The following is a 23,543-nucleotide window of genomic DNA, read 5'->3' as shown; positions in this document are numbered from 1 at the left end:
TAGTTTCCTTTTATATTAATGAACATTACTATTTTAGATTTGATTTAAAATTAAGTTTCATAATATATCAATTCTGATTTTTGAATTCACTAAAAAAAACTTGTTAAGTAATGAAATGGGAACCTTGTGCCTCTTGCAGTTTGACAGTATTAGAAATGTCAGGCTTTAGATTAGTTAAAGCTACCCTAAGGTCTCCTCTAATGGCCACATCCATATTTATTTATTCATATGATAAATGAGGGGAAATAACAATTAAAAATTTAAACTCCTGAATAACAAAGCTCCTCTGACACGGAAACAACTTGATCAAGGAAGTAGGCCAGTAATGACATTGATCTATAATTAGATCCTGACTTACCTAGTTTCGCATTTTTCTGCTTTCGCGGAAGTTTAACATCTCTTCTAGATCACGACACGGATCATGCCAATATCTTTAAAGATCTAGACATAGTCATAGATCTATATAATATTTAGATTTTAGATTCTAGTCTAATTGGGTATTAAGTTGAACGTTATTTGATCTAATTCTAATTTAGGTCTATCTATAAGTATAAGTCTATACTGTCTATAGTAGACTATAGAGTGGTAATAGTCACTATTATTATTATCACTATAGGCAGTATTAGTATAGGACTATAGTGTCACTATAGGACTATACTCATACTGACTATAGATTATAGATATATAGATCTAGATCTATATATAATATAAGTATATATTTAAACTGTAATTTATCATAGATCTAATATTAAATATCTCTAAATCTAGTAACTAGTTTATAGAATCTAGTTATATATTATATTATTATTATTTATATATATAATATATATATCTAGTCTAGATTAGATTACTCTAGATTCTAGCCTAGATCTAGATAAATCTAATTATAATATTATTTGAGAATGGATCAAGATAAGGACTCACTGTGTCTACCAGGCAAGTATTGGGGATTGGAGGGTAAGAATAGAAGGATAGGACGATTACTAATTTTTTGAATCTAGATCTAGCTAGATATTACTAATTAGATATCTACTTCATCTAGATGACCTGTCTATAGGATTTTAGCCAGCTTAGGCCACTTAGGGGGTTCTATTAACATATTCTATTAACACTCTGAGGTTGTACAATTTATAATTTATAAATAACCAAAGGATTACTTTAGTTTCAATGGTAAAATATTTAATTCCACAATTTGTAAAAGGGGATGGGTGTTGTTGATTGTCCTTGACTTGTAGCACCAAACTGCTTGTAAAAATAAAAAATATTTTACATGTTTCTGGTGTTCCTTCAGAGTTGAAGATAATTTACTTCTAGTCCAAACCTAACGCAGGATGAGTTAATAATATAAATGGTATCTAACTCACTACAAAACACGTCTTTTCAGTCTGGCATTCTGGAGTCGTCTCCTCGGCGTAAGACCGCTGATGACAATGTCATTTATCTTGCATCATTCACAACCAATTGCTAATCTCTTCCCACTATCACCAAATAACACACACAAAGATTTTGAGAATGATAAAACCTAAAGTAAGCTAAGCTATGTAAAACCTGTAAAACTTAGCTTTAATGCACCTGTGTTTAGTTTGTGTCCTCTCAAATGCTTATCAAATGCTTTGTGCTATAGACTGCTCAAGCCCATTAGTATAAGTTTCAGCATTAGTAGGTGTCAGCTTCCAGTTTTTGAAAACTCCAGTAGAGATTTTAATGGCCCAGTCGCTGTTGTATGCCCTCAAAGTGTGAGGGATGTAGAGGTTGCAGGGCAGAGAAGTGCTTAAGAAAATAAAAGGTTGTATAGTTATCCATTGTTATTTCAAACTTGAAGCAAAGTATAAAGGGGACTAATTCAATTTATACCACCACATCTTACTTAGACTTAGATCCTCCCATGCTGTTTGCACACTGGGTGGCAAGCTGTCTCCACAGAGATCTGTCATTGGCGATGTCTGAATTCTCTTCCCACCTGGTGTCCACTGCTCTAAGGTCCTCTATGAAAGTGTTTATGAGAATGTCCCTGTTTCTCGTGTTGGCCACCATGTCATCGCAACTCTTGGTATGCGTAATTTATTTTGTCAGAGAACATCCCGCAATCCTCATGGGATGCTCTGTCACAACCTCATTAAGTGGTTGACTCTCAGTTCAGCATAGCAATTCCTTGTTTGAGACCCAATCTCTATAATGATCCTAAAATCAGTCTTTGCCATTTTTTAGCCACTTTTAGTCTTTTGTCAATTTTGGCAGATCAGATGACTCACATGCATATGTTGCTGTTGGGATAACGACTGTATATTTTTGTCTCAAGCCAAATAGCTTTTTTTGAGAAAAAACATACTTTGTGGGATAAGTGCCTTATTCAGCACAGCTCTTTAGAAACAATACCAATTATTTATTGTAATAATTGTCTCTGTACTCTCCTCAGTGACATTTAACAAATAATCATTATTAGTAGTGTCATCTTGCCAGCTTAGGCTTACAATAGATTAGTTGGAAACATTTGAGATGGGTTAGTTTCTTCCTCTAGAGCAGGTCATACAATAAGTTTTGAGAACCACTACCAAGACATGTCAGGCTACAGACTTATTCCACCAAAATTGTTATAACCTAGCCATACACACAGCCATCCAAGATAGTTCACTATTAGAGACTACACTGACAAGGATTTTGACATTAGGAAGGGGAGAACAAACTTCCGCCCAAGTCTAGAGAACTTAAGTAGATAATGTGCTTAAGGCAGACATTTTTCTATGTATTTAAACATGTATATCGTTGAGTCATCTCCTTTAAGTTATTACAATTTATAGACATGAAATGTCAGGCTACAGACTTATTCCACCAAAATTGTTTTTTTGAAGACAGCTAAAAGTACTGTTAGATTTAGTCTGACAGTTGTCTATGTCTCTTAAAGTGATGTGTCATTGGTATTTTACATTCATAAAAAAAAAAAGAAAAAATATGCTTTAATTCCTATTTAGTATCTTTTTTTTTTCTTTAACCATACATGTATTACATAATCCTTGTAATTAAATCATAGAAGTTGCTACATTTTCTTTATCACAGACTATTCAATTCAATAACTAAAAGAAATCAATTGAGTTGATCAAACTTTCCTGTGAAGTCTTCAATCATGACAGATCACACAAAGATAACCCAAGAAACATTTATCAGATTTCTTCCTTACAATGTTTGTTTGCAATTGGCTACACACCTGGATGTTGGTGATCTCTGGGAAGAATTAGTATCTGTCATTCCTAAGAACCCCAACATCTTATTGACAGATACAAATGACAACTATGATTTAAGGTAAATATTTTCATATGAATTAACAAGTGTTACACAAATTTTAAGAATGCCCCCTATGTATCCACTATTCGGTAAGTTAAGGCACACTATTTGGTAAGCTGCACATGTTAAAATGCATGTTTTTTTTTGGTATGCTATGAATGCCAAAAAGGCATTTTTAAATAATTTTAACTTGATCATCATCAGGATGAACATCGATGACAATTTTGCTTTTTTTTCTAGCTAAGCATAACTTTGGGTTAACAAAAACTAATATTATATCTTCATCTGTGGTTAGTAGAAACCATGAACTACACGCTCTTATTACCCACAATCCTCCATTCAAATGTATATTTAAAACATGATGGCCTGTGATCACATTCCATTCATGACTTGTTAAAATAATGCTTGTTTATATCTGAATATGGCCATTGCAGGATTTTTTAATAGTAGACAAAGAGATGTACAAAATGCCTCTCAACAGTTATAGTTCACATCCAGCTATTATGTAACATGCACAGCCCTTATAATCTTGGTTAAAAAATTATATAGATCTGCATACAATGTGCATACTGAGTTATTTAAAAATTCACATTTTTAATAAACCGTAAGTACCTGATGCATGTAAGAACACATAGATCTATGTAATTATATCCCTAACTATGTATATAATGACTGACTCAATCACTGACTGACTGATAATCACTAATTCTCACACTTGCAGTGGATGATAAAATACTAAAATTTCCATGGACTTGGACTCCACCAACGACATTGCACTACTCGGGTCTACAAATAAATGCATACAAGAAATAACAGAGAGCCTAGACAGAGAGGCACCCGAAATTGGCCTCTACATAAACTTGGATAAGACTAAAATTGTGCAAGAGTGATTTAAGGTGAATGGTTCCCTCATCAGACTTGGCAAGTCAGAGCTTGAAGAGTTGGACAAGTTCACATACCTTGGCAGCATCATAACAAACGATGGGGATGCTTACTATATTTTATCATGACGAACTGGAAAGGCAGGGAGAATTTTTCTAAGTCTGCTGCCTATTTGGACAAGCCAGAATTGAGACAAAAAAACACCTACTTATTTATATATATATATATATTGTTATTTAAGTAATTCCATGTTTTTTTGTGTGAGGAGTACATAGTTTTACAAAAATTATAGAAGAGGTATATACAAGTCCAAAGTTTGGGAAACACTGGTCTAGATCTGTTAGAAAATATTTACATAATTGATGCAATTTCACTCAATATAAGCTTTGTTTAAAAAAGAAGTATTTTAAAAAATATCTTATTTAAAGCGAAATTCTCCATTTTTGAGACTTCATAAAACAATATGACATTTCCTTTTTTCCCCCAAAATACATAAAAGCTGTAGGAAAATGTGGGTTTATGTGCTTATTAATGTAAAAAACAAATGAAATGAATATAAGTTTTTGTTTTTTTTAATTGTTGTTTGTTGAGATAACAAAGAGTATTTTCAGCTATTAATTAGAATATATAAAGTTGTCTTTTTGGAAAGATAAAAATTCAATCTATTTGCAGGTACAACAATTCTCAGATTCAGAATTTATCAAGCAGAAATACTGCCAGAGGAAAGAGCTGTACAAGAGCCCTAATAGTTGACTGGGGAAGGCAGAATGTTACTGTTAAACATTTAATACAGGTGTAGCCTTAGACACTTTCTGAAAAATAATTGTTTTTTGTATTTCTTTTAATTGTATTTACTTGCACTATGCACATGGATTTATAATGTGTTGTAATCTACATAATGGTTCTTAATGCAAGAAGAATTTATCTTCTATTAATAAGAATTGCCTGTACTTTATGATACCCGTCAAAATAGCGCGGACAAAACAGCGCAGAAAAAAATTTTTTTAGTCATTTTGAAAGAAATACTTTAGATATCTAGATATCGTAAAATATGAATAGAGCCAATATTTTTTTTTTGTTTTAATGTTATCATAATTTTTCAGTCATTTTGCAGGAAACACTTAGATATCTTAAAGCATAAATATGCAAAAATCATTATATGGTAAAATGAATAATTTCAAAATATAGCATTTATTTACATTATAAATGTGTACTTCGAAAACACGCAAAGATACTTGTCAAATTTACACACACACACAAACTTTCACAAAGTTAAATTGTAGGAAATGTCACGTAGAAATTCCATCACTGGCTTGTTTCCGTACATTGGCAATATAGCTTCAAGTCGTCTGTTAAGTTGGAGGTACTTTGACTTGCTTGTAGCTTTACTTTGTTCTCCAGCATTGTTCCTCAGAATCTTGTTCTCAGTGTTCTCCTGTTCTCTGAGGAAGTGAGAGATTAACTTGTACACATTATGCTGATGACCGTCAATCATCATCATCAAACTCCATTAGAGTGAGGGCTTGAGAGGCTCAAATCCTCTCTTGCAAAAGCCCTGGACAGAAACCCTGCTGTCTTGCGTAGTGCATAAATGTTGCCATACAGGTAGAGAATTTTGGGTTTCCCAGACCTGTCAAGACGGAGATCAGCAAGTCTGGGGCAGTCAAACAGAATATGAGGTACGTTTTCCTCTTCTTCCCCACAGCAGGGGTACCGTGAATCAAAATTTGGCTATAGCCACGAGAAATATGAGCCAACAGGACAGTGGCCTGTCCTGCACTGTGCTATAGTAGCTTGCTCAGGCCTGGACAGCCTCCACCACGGGGAAGTGCGGTCAGGGCGCCTCATGCGCTCCCAGACTCCACAGGCTTTTTGGGACTTGTCCCAGCACTCAAACCACTTTTCCATTTCTGTTTTTTGTATTGACCATCAATAGACAGTTGAAATGCATGGTGCCATCCCTCCACTGAATTGTTTGTTTGTGGTACATTGTCCTGCACGCAATCACTAACATTCCATAATGCTATCGGAAATCTTGGAGTCACTCTGTGGTTTCGTCTCTGGTGACCAGTATAGTTGTCCTCCCAATAGTCATACAAATTCCCTACAACATCTGGCCAAGCTTCATTTAATTCTTCAAAGGCAGGTGGAACAATGAAAGGGCTAACAGCTTCTTGACAAACATACATATTCATTTAAGAAAAAACAACTGAATTTTGTCCTGGAAAAGAATCTACCATAAGGAGAGGAAGGCAATGTTTCTATTCTTGTCTCATGAAGGGTGTGCGGGAATTTGATTCAGGCCTAAAATCCAAATGGACACTCCTAAATTTGATATATCTATTTGATGGTGTTAGACAAAGATGGACAGGAAATAGCAAAATTAGTGCTGGAATTGGTCAGTCACTGCCTAAAATTAAACGAACGTTTGGCGAGATAAGAAATGTGATCACCATCTTAACTAATCCTGACACACCTAACTTTGCCAATGTTGCGCCAAAATATGCCCTGTTTTGATCAAAGAAAGATGCAGCAGATTTCTGAGTATAGTATAACACACTTTCGTATTTTGCTATCCTATTTTGTCGGGTCACCACATTTCAAAATCCTATTTTTAGCAAGTTATGCATTTTAATCAAAGGTGAAAAAGGGGAATGATGTAAAATTTAAAGTACATTCTCTCCAAATGTGGCATAATTTCACCATCTATTAATATTGAAAAAGATAGAGACATCAACAAAAATGATGCCCAGGACATTAAATTACTAATAATCCACTACTTTTATACACTTCATATATAAGTCTGCGCTATTTTGTCTTGCGCTATGTTGTCGGGAAATTTTGGTCTATTTTGTCTGCGCTATTTTGATGGGTCCCCATACTTTATAAGACAAAAACGTCTTTATAGACATAAAGTGATAAAACTAGACAAAAGGAAAATGTACTGACTTTTAGAGGTTTAAAAATGTATGAAATTTCTTCTGGCGTATATAAAAGCACAAAAAGAATGTGTTTATGAGCTCTATCTCAGTTTTAGTATGAAATTATCTTAACTTTGCTAACCCTGGAAAATGAAATTTTATTAATCTTTTAAAATGTTTTTTTTAAATAAAGGCTTTGAAAAGGGCAAGATTAACAGCAGCATCAGATTTTTTAATTAGTCTACTAGGCGAAGGTCCAACAGAACCTTTACCTCAGCCTCAATTGTCAACCCAAATTACAGACATTAGACGCATTGATGTCAGTTATCCTTCCAGCAGTGACTCATGCTACAATGTCAAGATTGATCATGAATGCTATCAAAATAAAGCAAATACTGAAACTGGTGAAGACAACTTGGCATCTGAGGCACGGAGAATCTCCATTTCTAGGTCAGTTATATTTTAAGAGCCTTTTTTTTTCATAAATTGCATACTCCTCTATCATTCAGCTCCAAAATTCAATACAAATAAATACATTTGTTAAAAAATAGTAAATGTGTACCTAATTAGGGTATTACAGTTTTAAGTTATTTCTAAACACATAAGGTGCTATTGTGCAACAAGGCAACTAAAAGTTATCAGCAGTTTTTTAAACTTTTGTATTAGAAGAGCTCCTCAGGTCTTGATCAGAAGGCATACTTAAACTTCAATTTTTGCTGATATAGTCACCTATAGTGCATTAGAAACAATTAAAGAAAATAATAATGTTATAAGTAAAGCGAATGCATGAATTCATGGGTAAAGTATTATGAATGGAGCTAAAAATAGCTAATTGACCTGAATACAATTTTTTATGAAAACATTGGCTTGTGTATAAGATCTATATTTAGAAGCACGCGATATCAAGAATAGATATGCACTTAAGGCGTAGAATGTATGTAAAAATGCTTTAGAAAAACAAATTTGAATGTTAATTTGATTAAAATATGAATGAATGGACTATAATTTGCGAAGAGAAGTTCTATCATCTTAGAGTTGAATTAGAGTTTTAGACCTAAGAATAGAGAGATGTGTAACATTTCGGGTAATGTGTAATGAAAGAATGTACATCGGGAATTCAAAATTCGCAGAATAAGGAACGAATTTATCTAAAAATGGTTTTGAAACACAAATTTTAAGGCTAATTTTATTAAATAATGACTATATTTTGTATTTTCATGTGTCAGGGTCAAAGTGAAAAACTATCTGTGCAAAGTGTAGTTCTTAAAATTAGATCTAGATCTAGATCCTTTCGATCTTTTCTCATGTAAACATGGCCTAGATTGATGAAGTTATAATGATGTTACAGAGTTGGTCTATTTTTTTTTTATTTTTTTTTGAGGGCCTTAAGTTTGTTTTAGGGCTACAATACATACACTATGGTCTAAGTTATTACCCAATTTCTGCCTAATTTTTGCCAAGTTTTATCAAGATTGGTCAAATGGTTTTGATTTCTATTCGGCACATACATACATAGGCCTACGCCTTACTTTCTACTTTATAATATAGATATACTAACCATATATTACCCGCGGCCCGCAGGACTTAATTTGCATATAACTGAAATAGTTATTGATATAGTGCATTAAAAACAATTCAAGAAAATAATAATGTTATAAGTAAAGCGAATGCATGAATTCAAGAATATTAGGAATGGAGCTAAAAATAGCTAATCGACCTAGATATCTAGATCCAGTTATTGAATGAAAACATTGGCTATTTAGAAGTGCACGATATCAAGATGTCAAATATATTTTATAATTAAAGCGAATGCGTGAATGTAACTGTTAATTATAACATTGTTAGTTTAATATAGATATAGATCTAAAATCTAAAAAGAACTTGAATGCCATAGTAGTCTAATCAATTACTAAAGACTTTGAGCCTAGTAAATGGCTTGTGTTGACCTAGATCTTATCTTATCTTATATAATACAGACGTTACTTCAAAAAAGAAGATGATTACGTCCTACGCGTCATGCATTTAGTCATGCATATTAACCAATGACTTAAATTCTGCCAAGTCACTGGTTTTCCTGGCTAGCTCAGGCAACCCATTCCATGCTCTAATAACACTAGGGAAGAAGGAGTATTTGTACAAATTTGTCCTAGCATATGGGACGAGGAATGTGCCTTTATCTTTGTGTCTTTCAGAGTATTTTATTAAATTTTGTTTTTGTATTTGAAGATTATGGTTCAGTGTTTTATGTATTATTGCTACTTTACTTTTGAGCCTTCTGTCCTGAAGGCTTTCTAAATTTAGTGATTTTACTAAAGGTGTTACTCTAGTCAAATGTGAATATTCGTTTGTTATGAATCGCACTGCTCTATTTTGTGTCTGTTCTAGTTTCTTAATGTTTTCTTGAGTTGAGGGGTCCCAAACAGAGGATGCATATTCTATTATTGGCCTAACCAAGGTTAAATAACATTTTAGTTTTATGTTCTTATTTGATTTATAGAAATTTCTTTTAATAAATCCTAATGCTTTGTTTGATTTTTTTGTAGTTTCATCAATATGTGGATTCCATGACAGTTTTTCATTTATTATAACACCTAGGTATTTTGCGTTTTTAGTCTGTGTTACTGGTTTGCCATGAATAAGATAAGTGGAATTAATTTGTTTTAGTTTTTTTGTTACTCTTAACAACTGACATTTTTCTGGGTGGAAAGACATGCTCCAATTTGATTCCCATTTCTGTAATTCATCTAATTCTCTTTGTAAAATATCTGTGTCTTGTGTTGTTTTTATTGTTCTATATATTATGCAATCGTCTGTGAATAATCTGACTTTTGTTCCTGAAGTAATGCAATTTGGTAAATCATTTATGTAAATTAAAAATAGTAGTGGACCCAAGACTGTTCCTTGAGGTACACCTGAGTTTACTGTTATCGGTGTTGATTTAGAGCCATTTATTATTACAGTTTGTTCTCTCCCTATCAGAAAGTCTTTAATCCACTGATGCAGTGGACCATTAATGCCGAAATATTTTAATTTTTTAAGCAAACTATGGTGGTGAACTTTGTCAAAAGCCTTAGAAAAATCTAGTAAGATAGCATCTATTTGTTCACTATTATCTAAACCTTTTGAAAAATCATCAATTAGTCCTATTAGTTGTGTTTCACATGATCTATATTTCCTAAAGCCATGTTGGTATGGTGTGAGGACATTATGTTTGTCTAAGTGGTTTATGATGTTGCTACATATTATGTGTTCTAGGATTTTACATGTGATGCTGGTAAGTGATACTGGTCTGTAGTTTCCTGGGTCAGATTTTTCTCCTTTTTTAAATAGGGGGGTGACATTAGCTTCTTTCCAGTCCTTTGGTACATCAGTTTACATCAGGACTGTTTGATTCCTTTGATGCAGACACTTCTAACCCATACAACATCCTAAACACCATCCCAAACCAAACTCACCAACCACTAGCCAGATCCACTCCTGTTAAACCTAAATCTACTAAAATTAATACAACAGCCTCACTAAACAAACCTACTAAAGAAGTAACACCAAAATACCTTAAAACCTTAGTAATAAATTTTCAAAGCATTAGGAACAAAACAGGAGACTTAGAAATTTTATTAGAATGTGAGAAACCAGACATAATTGCAGGCACAGAAACTTGGCTACATCCTGAAATTTATAATGCAGAAATTTTCAATAGTAATTATGAAATTTTTAGAAAAGATAGGGCTGATAATCATGGAGGAGTTCTTTTAGCAATAAAAAACACTCTTATAGCAGAAGAAATTACATTACCTAACTCAAAAAATATAGAATCAACATTTTGTAAAATTAATACCACCTCAACATCCCTAATAATAGGCAGCATTTACAGACCACCAAATTCTAGTTTAGAATACATGCAGGAACTATGTAATCAGATTACGACACTTAAAGAGACAAATAAAAATGCAGTTTTTTGGATTATGGGTGATTTCAACCTACCTGATATAAATTGGAAAACACTAACCATAGATAAACACCAAAACCTTAAGGACATAAATGAGCTTTTCATAGAAACTTTACACAACCTAAGTTTAGATCAAATCATTAAAAAGCCAACTAGATTAAACAACACATTAGATCTCTTCTTAACCAACAGACCTGGATTAGTAGTTGATTATGATATTATCCCTGGTCTATCAGACCATGAGATCATAAAAATACACAGTCAGATAAAAGCAGTAGCCAATACAAAACCCAAAAGAAAAATCTTACTCTGGAATAAATGTAACCTAACACAACTACACCAAGCTGCATTAAACTTTCAACAAACATTCTTATTAGAAAAAGACATTAACCAACCAGTCGATGACCTCTGGAATTTCATTAAAAACCATCTTAAAAGCATTATAGAAAATCAAATACCAACTAAATACACATCAAACAAAATAAATAAATGCTGGTTTAATAATAGACTAAAGAAGCTTTGTAAACAGAAGGAAAACCTATATAGAAAATTTAAAGAAACTAATGCAGAAAGAGTTTACAAAAAGTATATAAAAATTAAACACTTAACCCAAAAAGTAAGCAGACAGCTGCAGAGTGAATACATAAACAATGTAATATCTAAAGACAACAACAAAAACCTATGGTCATACATTAAGTCTAAGAAAATGGAAACAACAGGCGTAGCGCCATTAAAAGATGAACATAACATAATACATAATGATAATGAGACTAAAGCAAACATTCTAAACAAATACTTTGCATCAGCATTCTCAGCCCCAGGAGACAAAGACATATTACTGAATTTGAACCAAGTAGACTACATAGAAGATATAGTAATACAAGAAAATGGAATTCAAAAACTATTAGCCAACACCAAACCAAATAAAGCTTCTGGACCTGATGGTATTCCAGCTAGATAACTCAAAGAACTAAGTAATGAGCTAGCCCCAGTGTTCAAAATACTCTTTCAGGCTTCGCTTAACCAGGGCAGATCTAGCTACACGCTATCTATGACGACATGATGAATGAAATTTTTTGTATATATGTAGCTATGTTAAGAGGTCTAAATGCGCATAAGTAAATCTTAAAGAAAAAAGTAAATTGAAAATAAAGACTTAACATTAAACTGAATCGGTAACTGTAGGCTTAAATGCTTTAAAAAAAAACACATTAGAAAGTAAATTGCATTATGTAAGTAGTTTATTAGTTTAATAATATGCCTTTATAATGCGCGATATTATGACCTCTGGCGTTCATTTCATTTGTATCACTACGCGGTTCATGTAATGCAGTTGCAAGTTACGGAAAAGTATGTCAAGACGTTTAAAGCTATTTACATTTAGAGCGAACGATTTTATGTAAAAAATGTTTTGTAAACTCAAATTTGAAGGTTAATTTTCTTTAAATAATATAATGAATAGACACTAATTTGTATGTTCATGTGTAAAAGTAAAAAATTATGTTTTCTTCAATGAGAGCTAATAATAATAATAATAATAATAATAATAATCTTTATTATCCGTAAGGAAATTTGTCTTACAATTTGTGCATTACACCAAACAAAAAACATTATAACTATAAGAAACCAAAGTGTACATTCACACCAGACTCACTCATAATTTACATGTAACAAAGTTTATACCAGATTGTTCTTATTTAATGATTTGATGGCCAGGGGAACAAAAGAGTGTTTGTGTCTGTTTGTCTTTGCTATCGGTGTCTTGTATCTCTTTTGTGATGGTAAAATCACAAAGTCCTGACACAAAGGGTGATTCTTTATTTCGAGGATCGTGTTAGCTTTTTTATAGATGTTTGTCTCAAACAACTGCCCAAATGGGGTTTGTTTTTTGCCAATGATTTTGCCAGCAGCATTTAGGATTCTATTAAGTTTATTTTTATTTTTAATGCTCAGATTGCCATACCAGGCAGTGATATTGAAACTTAAAATATTGCAGATGTGAGCGTGATAAAACATAGCCAAGGCCTTTTCGCTAACATTAAACGAGGACAGTTTTCTTAGTAGTCGTAATCTTTGCTGCCCTTTTTTGCTGATATAATCAGTATTTGCAGTAAAATTTAGTAAAATTTAATTTAATTTAATTTAATGTAATTTAGACCTAGACATTTTTATCTCTGCGCATGCGTGACCTCTTTGTCTTGTCTCATCATGTAGACATGGCTTTGTGACCTAGATTTATAAGATACAATACTTTTATAGAGTTGGGCAACTTTTTTTTTTTTAGGGTCTTAAGTTTGTTTTAGGGCTACAATACATACACTACAGTCTAAGTTAGTACCCAAGGAACATTTCTGCCAATTTGTTTTCAAGATTGGTCAAACGGTTTTGATTTCTGTTCGGCACATACATACGCCTTACATTCTACTTTATAGTACAGATATATATATATATATATTATATATATATATAATTATATATATATATATATATATATATATATAATTATATATATATATTTTTTTTTTTTCTTTTTTTTTTTTCTAGTAATTGGATTTCTAGTAATTGGAAAAGCAACAAAAAAATAATTTATGATAATAAAATAAAAAAATCTTATCAAAATTTTAAATTTATATCATTAGCACTGGCCAAATGGATGATGTTAAATGTAGTACGTCCATAAATAATGTCAGTGACATAAATCAAGGCACTCCACCTGTAAAAGAAGAAATAGCATTGAAAGATGTCCAATTTGAAGTCCTTAAAAAAATTACTAGTAAGTACATTAAATTTAGGAGTCATGCCAATTGAAACGCATAATATAACTGTTAGAGTAGTAAGGGGCTTGAGATTTATTCTGGTGAGAGATTTCTTTTTGCAAATCTTAAAATATCAATAGAATTATCCAGGTTGAAGGGCTTTGAGGAATGCATTAATAGTTGTTTTGTTGTGTTGGCCAGACCACACCCATATTGTCCACACCACATTTATGCTAATTTCATTTTACACCACACTCATGTTAATTACAGTCCACACCACACTCATGTTGAATGTTACAGCAAACTGGGTAACACTCTGTAGGCTTTGATAAAGGTTTTGTTGTTGTCTACTTGTTTATTTAGATTCATCAAATAAAAGGGAAATAATTCTTTATTTATTATTTGTTGTGCAGATAATTTTGATGTCAGGACTGTTAAAGAAGGGGGCAAGCTGATAGGAAGTGGAGGCTTCGGAAAAGTTTTTCTTGGCACTTTTCATACTGGATTTCAAATAGCTGTCAAACTCCTAATTTCTTGTTCAGAAGATGACATCCAAAGTCAATTTAAAAATGAAGTTGAGGTATCACATATTCAAAGAAAGGAACTAGTTGCACAATTTAGTTTTATGATTAAAATTTTTTTTTTAATGCTCATATCCCAATTATGATATATAACTGTTATACTGAAATGCTTTCATAATTGTTAGGCCAAAAGTAATATTTAACAATGTCTGAATTATTGTTCACTTTTTGCCACTGAAATGTCTCAACAGGGATAAAATAAAATTTATTTAATGGCAATAAAAAACACTATGGCCACAAGGTCCTCAGGGCTCGCAAAGACCTTCCTTCAGGGAACAGTACCAGGAAAAAGAAGAAAAGGCAGAAAGAGAAAGGAATAGAAAAGAACATAAAAGAATGGACAGGCTTGTCATGGAAAGAAATTCTATCCAAGGCAAAAGACAGAGAGGAATGAAGAAAGATGGTTAACAGATCTTGTGTGGTGTCCAACAGTTCAACAGACTAAGGGATAGGTGAAGGCAATTTGAATGGGTGAACTCAGCATTGATTGAAACAAATAGCAAGTTATCTCAATTATTAAACATTAAACATGCCATTAATAAGGCAAACTAAAGACTAATGTGGAAAAGAAAGAATGATTGACAAATGGTGTCATAGTTATCAGTGGGGCAATTAGGATTCTTTTAATCATCTTTATCTTATCACTTGTAAGAGTTCTACTACTTCCATAACACCTTGGCCTTAGGTGATAATTATGCTAACATAAAATGGGTATATCCTAGAATGCTTGACTCTCCTATTTGCCAAAAGATGAATAAGCTGATGAATAAGAATGTTTACATCCTTTAGATCAAACAGAACCAGGTGAATTAAAAATACATCCAGCTTCTCAATATATCATGAACATGTTTTCCTATATTGTTAGAGTTCTCTCACCATGTTAGAATCTTTCAAACCCTTAACTCCTGCATTTGATATTTGTATGGCCTATTGTTTGATAGTTCTACTGATATGTCCTCTACATGCTAAATTTCAGAAGAGAGAAGGGATGGTAGCACTATAAGAACAGGTGAACAATAACATTGAACTGTGTATATACATATTTTAGATGAATTGAGTGCTTAAAGTTTAACAGCACCATTTCACATTAACTTATAAAAATTGGGGTGGGGGGGGATGGCAGGGAATTAAATGAGAAAGAAGTAAAAAAAACAACAAAAAGATAGAAACATATTTTTAAATACTAGAGCAACAAAACATTCAAAAACTCCTTCCCAAGTAGGGACTGGGCATGTTGCCTTAATGAGTGAGCAACAGTAATGAATAGATATGAACATAGGATAGGATAGGATTAAAAAATATCTGTTCATTGCAACAACCTACCACCATGTCCTCAAGATTTTCACAGCATTTACTGAGATGTTCACTTGAGGTTCCCCACCTTTGATTCTGAAGCAACTCTGTTATACTTAGCCTTTAAGTTCACTTAATGCAATTAAAGCCTATTGAAACCAATTACTTTTACTTTGCCTTTTTATGATTCAACAACTACTTGAAATTAAAATGATTGTGTTTGAATCTTTGGGAACTTTTTGAAATCTAGTCTTTGGTAATTTGTTATTATTGGTTGTCACTTTTGTAACATCCTAGATTTAAGTTGACAGTGATTCTAATACCTTTCAAGGTTTGGTTTAATATTAAGCGTTTTTTATGTGTCTTTGACAGACCCTGTGCAAATACAAACATGAGAATCTGGTCTTGCTATTAGGCTACAGTGTTGATGGTGACAACAGATGCCTTATCTATCAGTATATGTGCAATGGTTCTCTAGAGGATAGACTTGCCTGCAACTTTAATACGCCACCTCTCCAAAATAATCTTCGCTTCCATATTGCTAAAGGTTTCAGAATTTTTTTTGCTTCCTAACTACAGTGTTATTATGTTAATTTAATGATTAGGTGACGAGAAAGTTTTTTTTACCAGGTTTGGCAAGTGATGAGGGAGCTCAACAAGACAAAAACAATATTGATGTTAACAAAGCCTTATACCAAAACGCAAAATGTTCAGTACTTCTGAACAACCAAATTGGAGAAAGTTTTAGGACATCAACAGTAGTGGCAACAATGCATTCTTTCTGCACCTCTTTTTAACATAGTAAAAAGTAGCCTATTTTTAATCTCAGGTTTGCAGATATTGACCTTATTTGAGAAAATGCAGGCTAGGTATGAAATCTTACTGTAAAGCTGGATGCTAGAGCAGTTGGTTAGATATTGGTGCTGAAAATAGCAAAATACTAGTTTGTGATGGAGATAGTACAGGATGCTGCATACAGTTGAATGGCCAAACCTTAGAATTTGACTCATTTAATACCTAGAATCAAACATAACAAGAGATAGAGGATCAATAAAAGAGATAACCCATTAGGCTTGGCAACCACTGCCATGAGCAAACTGTGGAAAATATTTAACTTTAGCTTACAAGTAAAATTAAAACTGTTCTTTCTTAGTGGTCTGAGTACTCCTATATGGTTGTGAACATTGTACACTGTATGCTGAAGCTGAAAGAAGAATTCAAGTCTTTGAGAGTAAATGCTACAAAAAATTGCTGGGTATCAGATACCAGAAAAAGAAGACAAATGAATTTGCGCTTATACAAGTCAACATTCCTGGCAAAAAGAAGTAACTCCTCAATATTGTGAAGAGATGAAAGCTGAGCTGGTTCAGTCATGTTGTAAGTCATGACTCACTGTCAAAAGTCATCCTTAAATGTACAGTGGATGAAGCACCAAGAAACAGTTGTCTAAAGAAAAATGACTGGACAATGCAAAAGAATGGACCGACCTCTCTCTTAATATCCTGCTAAGAACAGCTGCTGACTGGGAAAAGTAAAGGGATGTGGTTGTAAACTGTCACAGCACTCTTAGGTCAAGGGACAGACAGTTCATTTTGTAATGTTTACCAAAAATAAAAAATGGATACTCCATCATTTAACAAATTTATTGTTGTTATTTATACAAGTAACAAATGTTTCCTTTGTGAAGTCATCTATTCCTGGACCTTTAGTAAATTCATTTTGTCACTTTTGTTCTTTAATTTTTGAAGAAAATTTTAAAAAATGCAAACAACCAAAACCTGCAGCAAGAGGAGAAGAGCCTGTTATAAGTATGAAATGTTACATATACTTGTAATTCTTATAGTCCAAATCAATGACATTTTCAAACACAAGATAAAAAAAAAACATTGAGAACATGGATAGTAATATATCTGATCATTTGCTTGATTCTCATACTATTTAGACCCATTGCTAACTCTATGGTATCTGTTACTAGGTACTGCTAGTGGAATAGAATATCTTCATGAAGGGGGATTAATTCACAGAGATATTAAGAGTGCCAACATTCTACTGGATGCCAAGTTCAACCCTAAAGTAAGTTGCAACTGATTTGTAGTGTAAAGACTAAGAAATAAGCCACTCTGTTCTATTTGTTTAAAGAATGCTTACTAGTGAGTTCTCTTAGTACTGAGAAATAGTTTCTTAAATGTATGTAATCATTTACTTTAGGATGCTTATTAACTAAAAGGAAATCTCCTAGTCATTTAACTAGCATTCAGCTTTTGTCTCTGGCAATGCTTTGATTTCCATTAAAGCCATGTAATATGGAACACTTCCACTTGTGTCAGATTGCTATACTTTAATAAGCTATGTGTGTGATAGGGTTAGTGTCAGTTGTGCAAATCCTGTATCTCTTGCATCTATTCTTTTTTGTGTGGAGGGTTAGAGAACATGTCTAGTTACAACTTTTGTGTGGAGGATTAGAGACAGCAGCCTAGTTACAACTTTTGTGTGGAGTATTAGAGAATGCAGCCTAATTATAACTTTTGTGTGGAGGATTAGAGACAGCAGCCTAGTTACAACTTTTGTGTGGAGTATTAGAGAATGCAGCCTAGTTATAACTTTTGTGTGGAGGATTAGAGAATGCAGTTTAGTTGCAACTTTTGTGTGGAGGATTAGAGAATGCAGCCTAGTTACAACTTTTGTGTGGAGGATTAGAGAATGCAGCTTAGTTGCAACTTTTGTGTGGAGGATTAGAGAATGCAGCTTAGTTGCAACTTTTGTGTGGAGGATAAGAGAATTGCAGCTTAGTTGCAACTTTTGTGTGGAGGATTAGAGAATGCAGCCTAGTTATAATTTTTGTCTGGAGGATTAGAGAATGCAGCCTAGTTACAACTTTTGTGTGGAGGATTAGAGAATGCAGCTTAGTTGCAACTTTTGTGTGGAGGATAAGAGAATCGCAGCCTAGTTATAACTTTTGTGTGGAGGATTAGAGAATGCAGCCTAGTTACAACTTTTGTCTGGAGGATAAGAGAATTGCAGCCTAGTTATAACTTTTGTGTGGAGGATTAGAGAATGCAGCCTAGTTATATTATTTGTGTGGAGGATTAGAGAATGCAGCCTAGTTACAACTTTTGTGTGAAGGATTAGAGAATGCAGCCTAGTTACAACTTTTGTGTGGAGAATTCGAGAAATATTTATTTCTAAGAATAATTTTTTTCTCCACAGGTTGGAGATTTTGCCACAGCTAGAGTGTCACCTAAGGGAGAAACCTCAACTTTAAAAACATCTGTGATTATTGGCACACAATCGTATCTGGCACCAGAGGCTTTTTCTTTTGTGGTTCACCCTGGACTTGATGTCTTCAGTTATGGAGTAGTTTTATTGGAAATATTAACAGGTCAGTTCTCTCATGTCACATTATACTTAAACCTGAGTTACATAAATTTATTATGAGGCTGTTTTTATTGTTATTTATCTTCTCTTTAGGACCATGTTAATGAAATAGATAAAATTGTGTAGGGCTTGATTTCTCTAATTTCTTAATAAAATGTTTCTTGACATCTTGAAATTCTACTTAGATTTCCTTGAGGTTTCATCAAATACCCAACATTTTCTTGTTAATATTTAAAAACAAATCATTAAACCAAAGCCAAAAACAAACAAACAAATCAAAAAGCCAAGTTACAGACGATGCTTTCCTTTTGTTGGCCAAAATGCAAACTTTTGAACTATAAGAAAAAAAGAGTACATTCCTTGGTCAAAAAGTGATTCCTGGCTAATGTAGAATTAATTGCTTGAAAATGTTGCAATGAAAAAAAATCTTCTACATTGAATACATCATTTAAACAGTTCATTGTAGTATTAAGAAATCAGAACATCTATCTATAAAAAAAAATTTTGTAGAATGAACATTCTCTATTACGTTATAGAAGTTTCATATGTACTTTCATTTTATTTTGATGTTTAGACTCTGCATATCCAAGTAAAAATGCAGACAATGTATTTCTGTGATCATTCATTGAATTAAACATCTTTTTAAACCACAACATGGTCAATGTCTATGTTCTCTTTTTGTTGAAGAACTCCCCCCTCCCTCCCCATGCACACAGCAGTGACATCAAATAAAAGAAATATCTGTTCTTTAAGTCACACACACACAGCATTAAAACACACATTCTTAAACTGTAGAAAAAGAAGTGAAATGAATAGTTCTAGTAGTCATTGTTAGCTGAGTGTACTTTAAATAGTTTCTAGTAGTCATTGTTAGCTAGTGTGTACTTTAAATAGTTCTAGTAGTCATTGTTAGCTAGTGTGTACTTTAAAGAGTTCTAGTAGTCATTGTTAGCTAGTGTGTACTTTAAATAGTTCTAGTAGTCATTGTTAGCTAGTGTGTACTTTAAATAGTTCTAGTAGTCATTGTTAGCTAGTGTGTGTTTTAAAGAGTTCTAGTAGTCATTGTTAGCTAGTGTGTACTTTAAATAGTTCTAGTAGTCATTGTTAGCTAGTGTGTACTTTAAATAGTTCTAGTAGTCATTGTTAGCTAGTGTGTACTTTAAATAGTTCTAGTAGTCATTGTTAGCTAGTGTGTACTTTAAATAGTTCTAGTAGTCATTGTTAGCTAGTGTGTACTTTAAATAGTTCTAGTAGTCATTGTTAGCTAGTGTGTACTTTAAATAGTTCTAGTAGTCATTGTTAGCTAGTGTGTACTTTGAAGAGTTCTAGTAGTCATTGTAAGCTAGTGTGTACTTTAAAGATTTCTAGTAGTCATTTAAAGAGTTCTAGCAGTGCTGGCTGGTGTGAATGACCCTTGTATTTAGTTACTTGTTTGTAATCAAACATTTACATTTTTTTATATGTTAAATAATGACTATATCTCTTGCGTTATCTAAAGTCTTAACAAGTTTTGTTGTTTCTGTGTTTAGGTCTTCCAGTAATGGACCCTCATAGAGAAGATCAAGACTTAAAGATCCATGTCCAGGAATTATGTACTCCTAATGATGAAGGGGAAGCAGCAGGAACTATTTATGACATTCTGGACACCAAAGGAGGCAACTGGGATAGTGCTGTTGTAGATGCCTTGTATTCTATATCCTGTAGGTGTCAAGAAGTCAAGCAGAAGCGACCCAAAATGGCAGCCATACTTGAAGCACTTGAACTGACTGATGTTAAATGTTGACCAAATACTTATGGGTTGGGAAGTATAGGGTTTGGATTTATCTTCTTGTTCAATGGTACTTTGTGAAACATACAAGTAAAGTTTCCCTTTAAGACTTTACGATCTATGGGGCAGATGATGTTAAGGTGAAACATGTTTTGGCCAAAAATTTGTATGTCTTTTGTAGTCTTACTCATTGTTAACAAATTTTATTTTGAAGTAAGAAATGAAACCTAAAAAATGTTGTGTAACATAAGGAAAAAAACTTTGATATTTACATTTATGTCATTGGTTACAGATAAAAGTTTAAGTTTTCAGTTCTGTGTTTCTCTTACTGATTATGAACCTTATTATTAGCTGGTTCATTATCAGTAGAAACTTTGTGCCAGTCTTCACATTTATTCAGCTGCTACCTTGAAGTATTTAGACTTAGCCTGCTACATATTTTTAAAAAAAATGTTTCATACAGAAATTACTTGAACTCATTTTAATTTGCCTTTTTTTTTTAAAGAAGAAAACAAAACTGTGCTTCCACATTATTCCCATCAAAGACAGTGGGTTTAAAATGTTGTTGCAGGTTTGTCAGGAATGAAGAAAGTGATCCCCAAGAACAATGGGGTCTAAAATGTTTTCATGCATAAAACTCTTTTTTATTTTTCCTCCATTCTTTGGTTGATATTGTAAGATTAGGAAGACAATGATAGATGCACTTAACACTCAGGACTAATTATGATACTATTACAAGAGAAGAGCTGAAAAGGAAATTGTTGTATCCCTTTGGTTCTAGCTTGTTATTTTGTTCTACTACTCTTTCTGTTAACAACTGTAACACCCTGGTCAGGAGGTCAGTTTTATTTCTCCTTTATATTTCTTTCAATGTACTATTTTATTTATCACCCTTTTGTATTAATGTACTGTTTGTATGAATTTTCTTTTTTATGTCCCCTTTGTTTAGATGTACTGTTTTATTTCCCCCTTAGATGCTATTTTTAACCTTTGTGTCCAATTTAAGTTTGAAACAAGCTGTTACATCATGGCTTATACAAAGAAACGATCTAAATTTATATAAAAACTTGGTCAATAACAATCTGGTCATACAAATATAGGTCAGAAACTAGTGTTTGAAGCTGCATTGTTTTTATTTTAAAATGAGTTGTTATTAATTATGTTATGTCTTGTTCTGTTGTGCTGCTTTCTTGATTGGGCACTTTTTTTTTGTCTGAACTATTTCCTACTCTCTTGTTCACTAACCCCTGGATCTAATGAAGGAAGTTCCAATTGCTATAGGCTGTTGTTTTATTTTATTGTAAACTTTTCAAAACATCTTTTATATGTGCCATATTTTTTTTTACTAAGAACATTGTCAACTGCTTCCAATGTTGTTTTTGTAGTCAATTGATAGAATGAAATGTTTACATCACCGGTGATACTCTTGTTTTATCATGACTTTCTTAATAAAAAAAACAAGTTTCAAAAGATAATGTTTATGGTAAGGTCTAATAAAGATCCAAGAAATGTACTTGTTTAGATCCATTCTTTTTAAATTAAGATGTAATTGACATGAAAAGACGCTTTTCTTCTGCTAGCGCTGTTCTCTTGTCCTCTGCAATTTTGCGCCAGTTTACACAGCGCAACTTCAAGATGCTTTATCATGTGCTTCCGTCTCCCAGGTGACAGGATCAATGCTGAAGGCTTTCAGAGATGCTTTGAGGGAGTCCCTGAAGCGTTTTCTTTGTTCACCTAGGAAGCGCTTCCCATTCCTTAATTGGCCACTCAGGAGTCGTTTAGGAATGCGGGAGTCTTCCATTCCATTTAACTGAGTAATAAAAGGAATCCTGTAGTGACGTTGCTGTCGCAATAGTGTCACTATACAAAAAAGTCCAAAACTTCCAAACTTGACTGCCTCGCAAGATGCTAATCCATTAATTGTTTTTATTTCAGATTCATTGACACACATCTGTCTATGTTCACATATAACTGTTTTTATTTTATTGTACAACCTAAACCCAAAATGAATCCTTTTAGACGCCAAATTCCGTAATGTAACATCACCCAGCTAAACAATATATCTTCTTATCTTATATAATGCAGACGGTTCTTCGAAATTGAAGAGGATTTCCTCCTACACGTCATGCAAATTAACCAATGTCCTAAATTCTGCCAAGACACTGGTTTTCCTGGCTAGCTCAGGCAACCCATTCCATGCTCTAATAGCACTAGGAAAGAAGGAGCATTTGTACTAATTTGTCCTAGCATTCCAAAACTCATTATGGGTAATAAAAAATGTAGTGTTGAAGCTATAAGATAGGGTAGGTGTGGGCAACTTTTTTGTATTGAGGGCCGCATTAAAACAACTTTGGGAATGAGGGGCCACATATATTAAATATATATATTATATATATATATATATATATATATATATATATATATATATATATATATATACTTAAAACTCAGAAAGATACGCTAGCTAACTGTTTATAATGTCTTTGATTCATATTTATACAGTATTATACATTCATGTTTCTTTTATTTTTTCACACTCTCAATTTCAAATTACAACAAGAGTTAGCAATTTCTGAAACATAAATGCTATTATCTTTTTACATCGTAACATTTTACCACAAATATACAGTTGTACTTAATGTGAAGTATTTAACTTTTTGTAGTCGCGTGTAATGTTCCAGAGCTGTGGAACTAGCTTACTAGTTGTATTCCTTGTGACTGCTGTCAACTCACAGTTAG

General features: G+C 33.0%; 1 protein-coding gene across 6 annotated transcripts; it reads left to right on the top strand.

Annotated features, from left to right (window-relative positions):
- The first annotated feature begins 350 nt into the window (after nt 1–350).
- Nucleotides 351–22,317, top strand: LOC106072724 (interleukin-1 receptor-associated kinase 4-like). 6 transcript variants are annotated; one of them, XM_056011904.1, is made up of 11 exons: nt 351–497; nt 837–936; nt 3,055–3,297; nt 4,834–4,954; nt 7,276–7,532; nt 13,671–13,804; nt 14,201–14,367; nt 16,034–16,208; nt 17,637–17,734; nt 18,869–19,040; nt 20,566–22,317. In XM_056011904.1, exons 3-11 carry the CDS (start codon nt 3,122–3,124, stop codon nt 20,817–20,819), a joined length of 1,554 nt encoding a protein of 517 aa, XP_055867879.1. In that variant the 5' UTR covers nt 351–497; nt 837–936; nt 3,055–3,121; the 3' UTR covers nt 20,820–22,317. The 6 variants fall into 6 exon arrangements, with proteins under 6 accessions (XP_055867879.1, XP_013088619.2, XP_013088618.2 ...); XM_013233164.2 differs by having other exon boundaries at nt 366–497; nt 902–936; XM_056011905.1 differs by having other exon boundaries at nt 374–585; nt 902–936.
- The last annotated feature ends 1,226 nt before the right edge of the window (nt 22,318–23,543 follow it).

This window comes from Biomphalaria glabrata, chromosome 15, assembly GCF_947242115.1.
Source record: "Biomphalaria glabrata chromosome 15, xgBioGlab47.1, whole genome shotgun sequence".
Lineage (NCBI taxonomy): Eukaryota > Metazoa > Mollusca > Gastropoda > Planorbidae > Biomphalaria > Biomphalaria glabrata.
The sequence above is the reverse complement of the archived record's forward strand: the minus strand, read 5'-3'. Positions and strand labels throughout refer to the sequence as shown.

Excerpts from the sequence above, each read along its gene's own strand:
- LOC106072724 (XM_013233165.2), top strand. The coding sequence starts at position 3,122 with ATGACAGATCACACAAAGATAACCCAAGAAACATTTATCAGATTTCTT. Across the intron at positions 16,209-17,636 it reads TCGCTTCCATATTGCTAAAG|GTACTGCTAGTGGAATAGAA; the intron begins GTTTCAGAATTT and ends ATCTGTTACTAG. Across the intron at positions 17,735-18,868 it reads ATGCCAAGTTCAACCCTAAA|GTTGGAGATTTTGCCACAGC; the intron begins GTAAGTTGCAAC and ends TTTTCTCCACAG.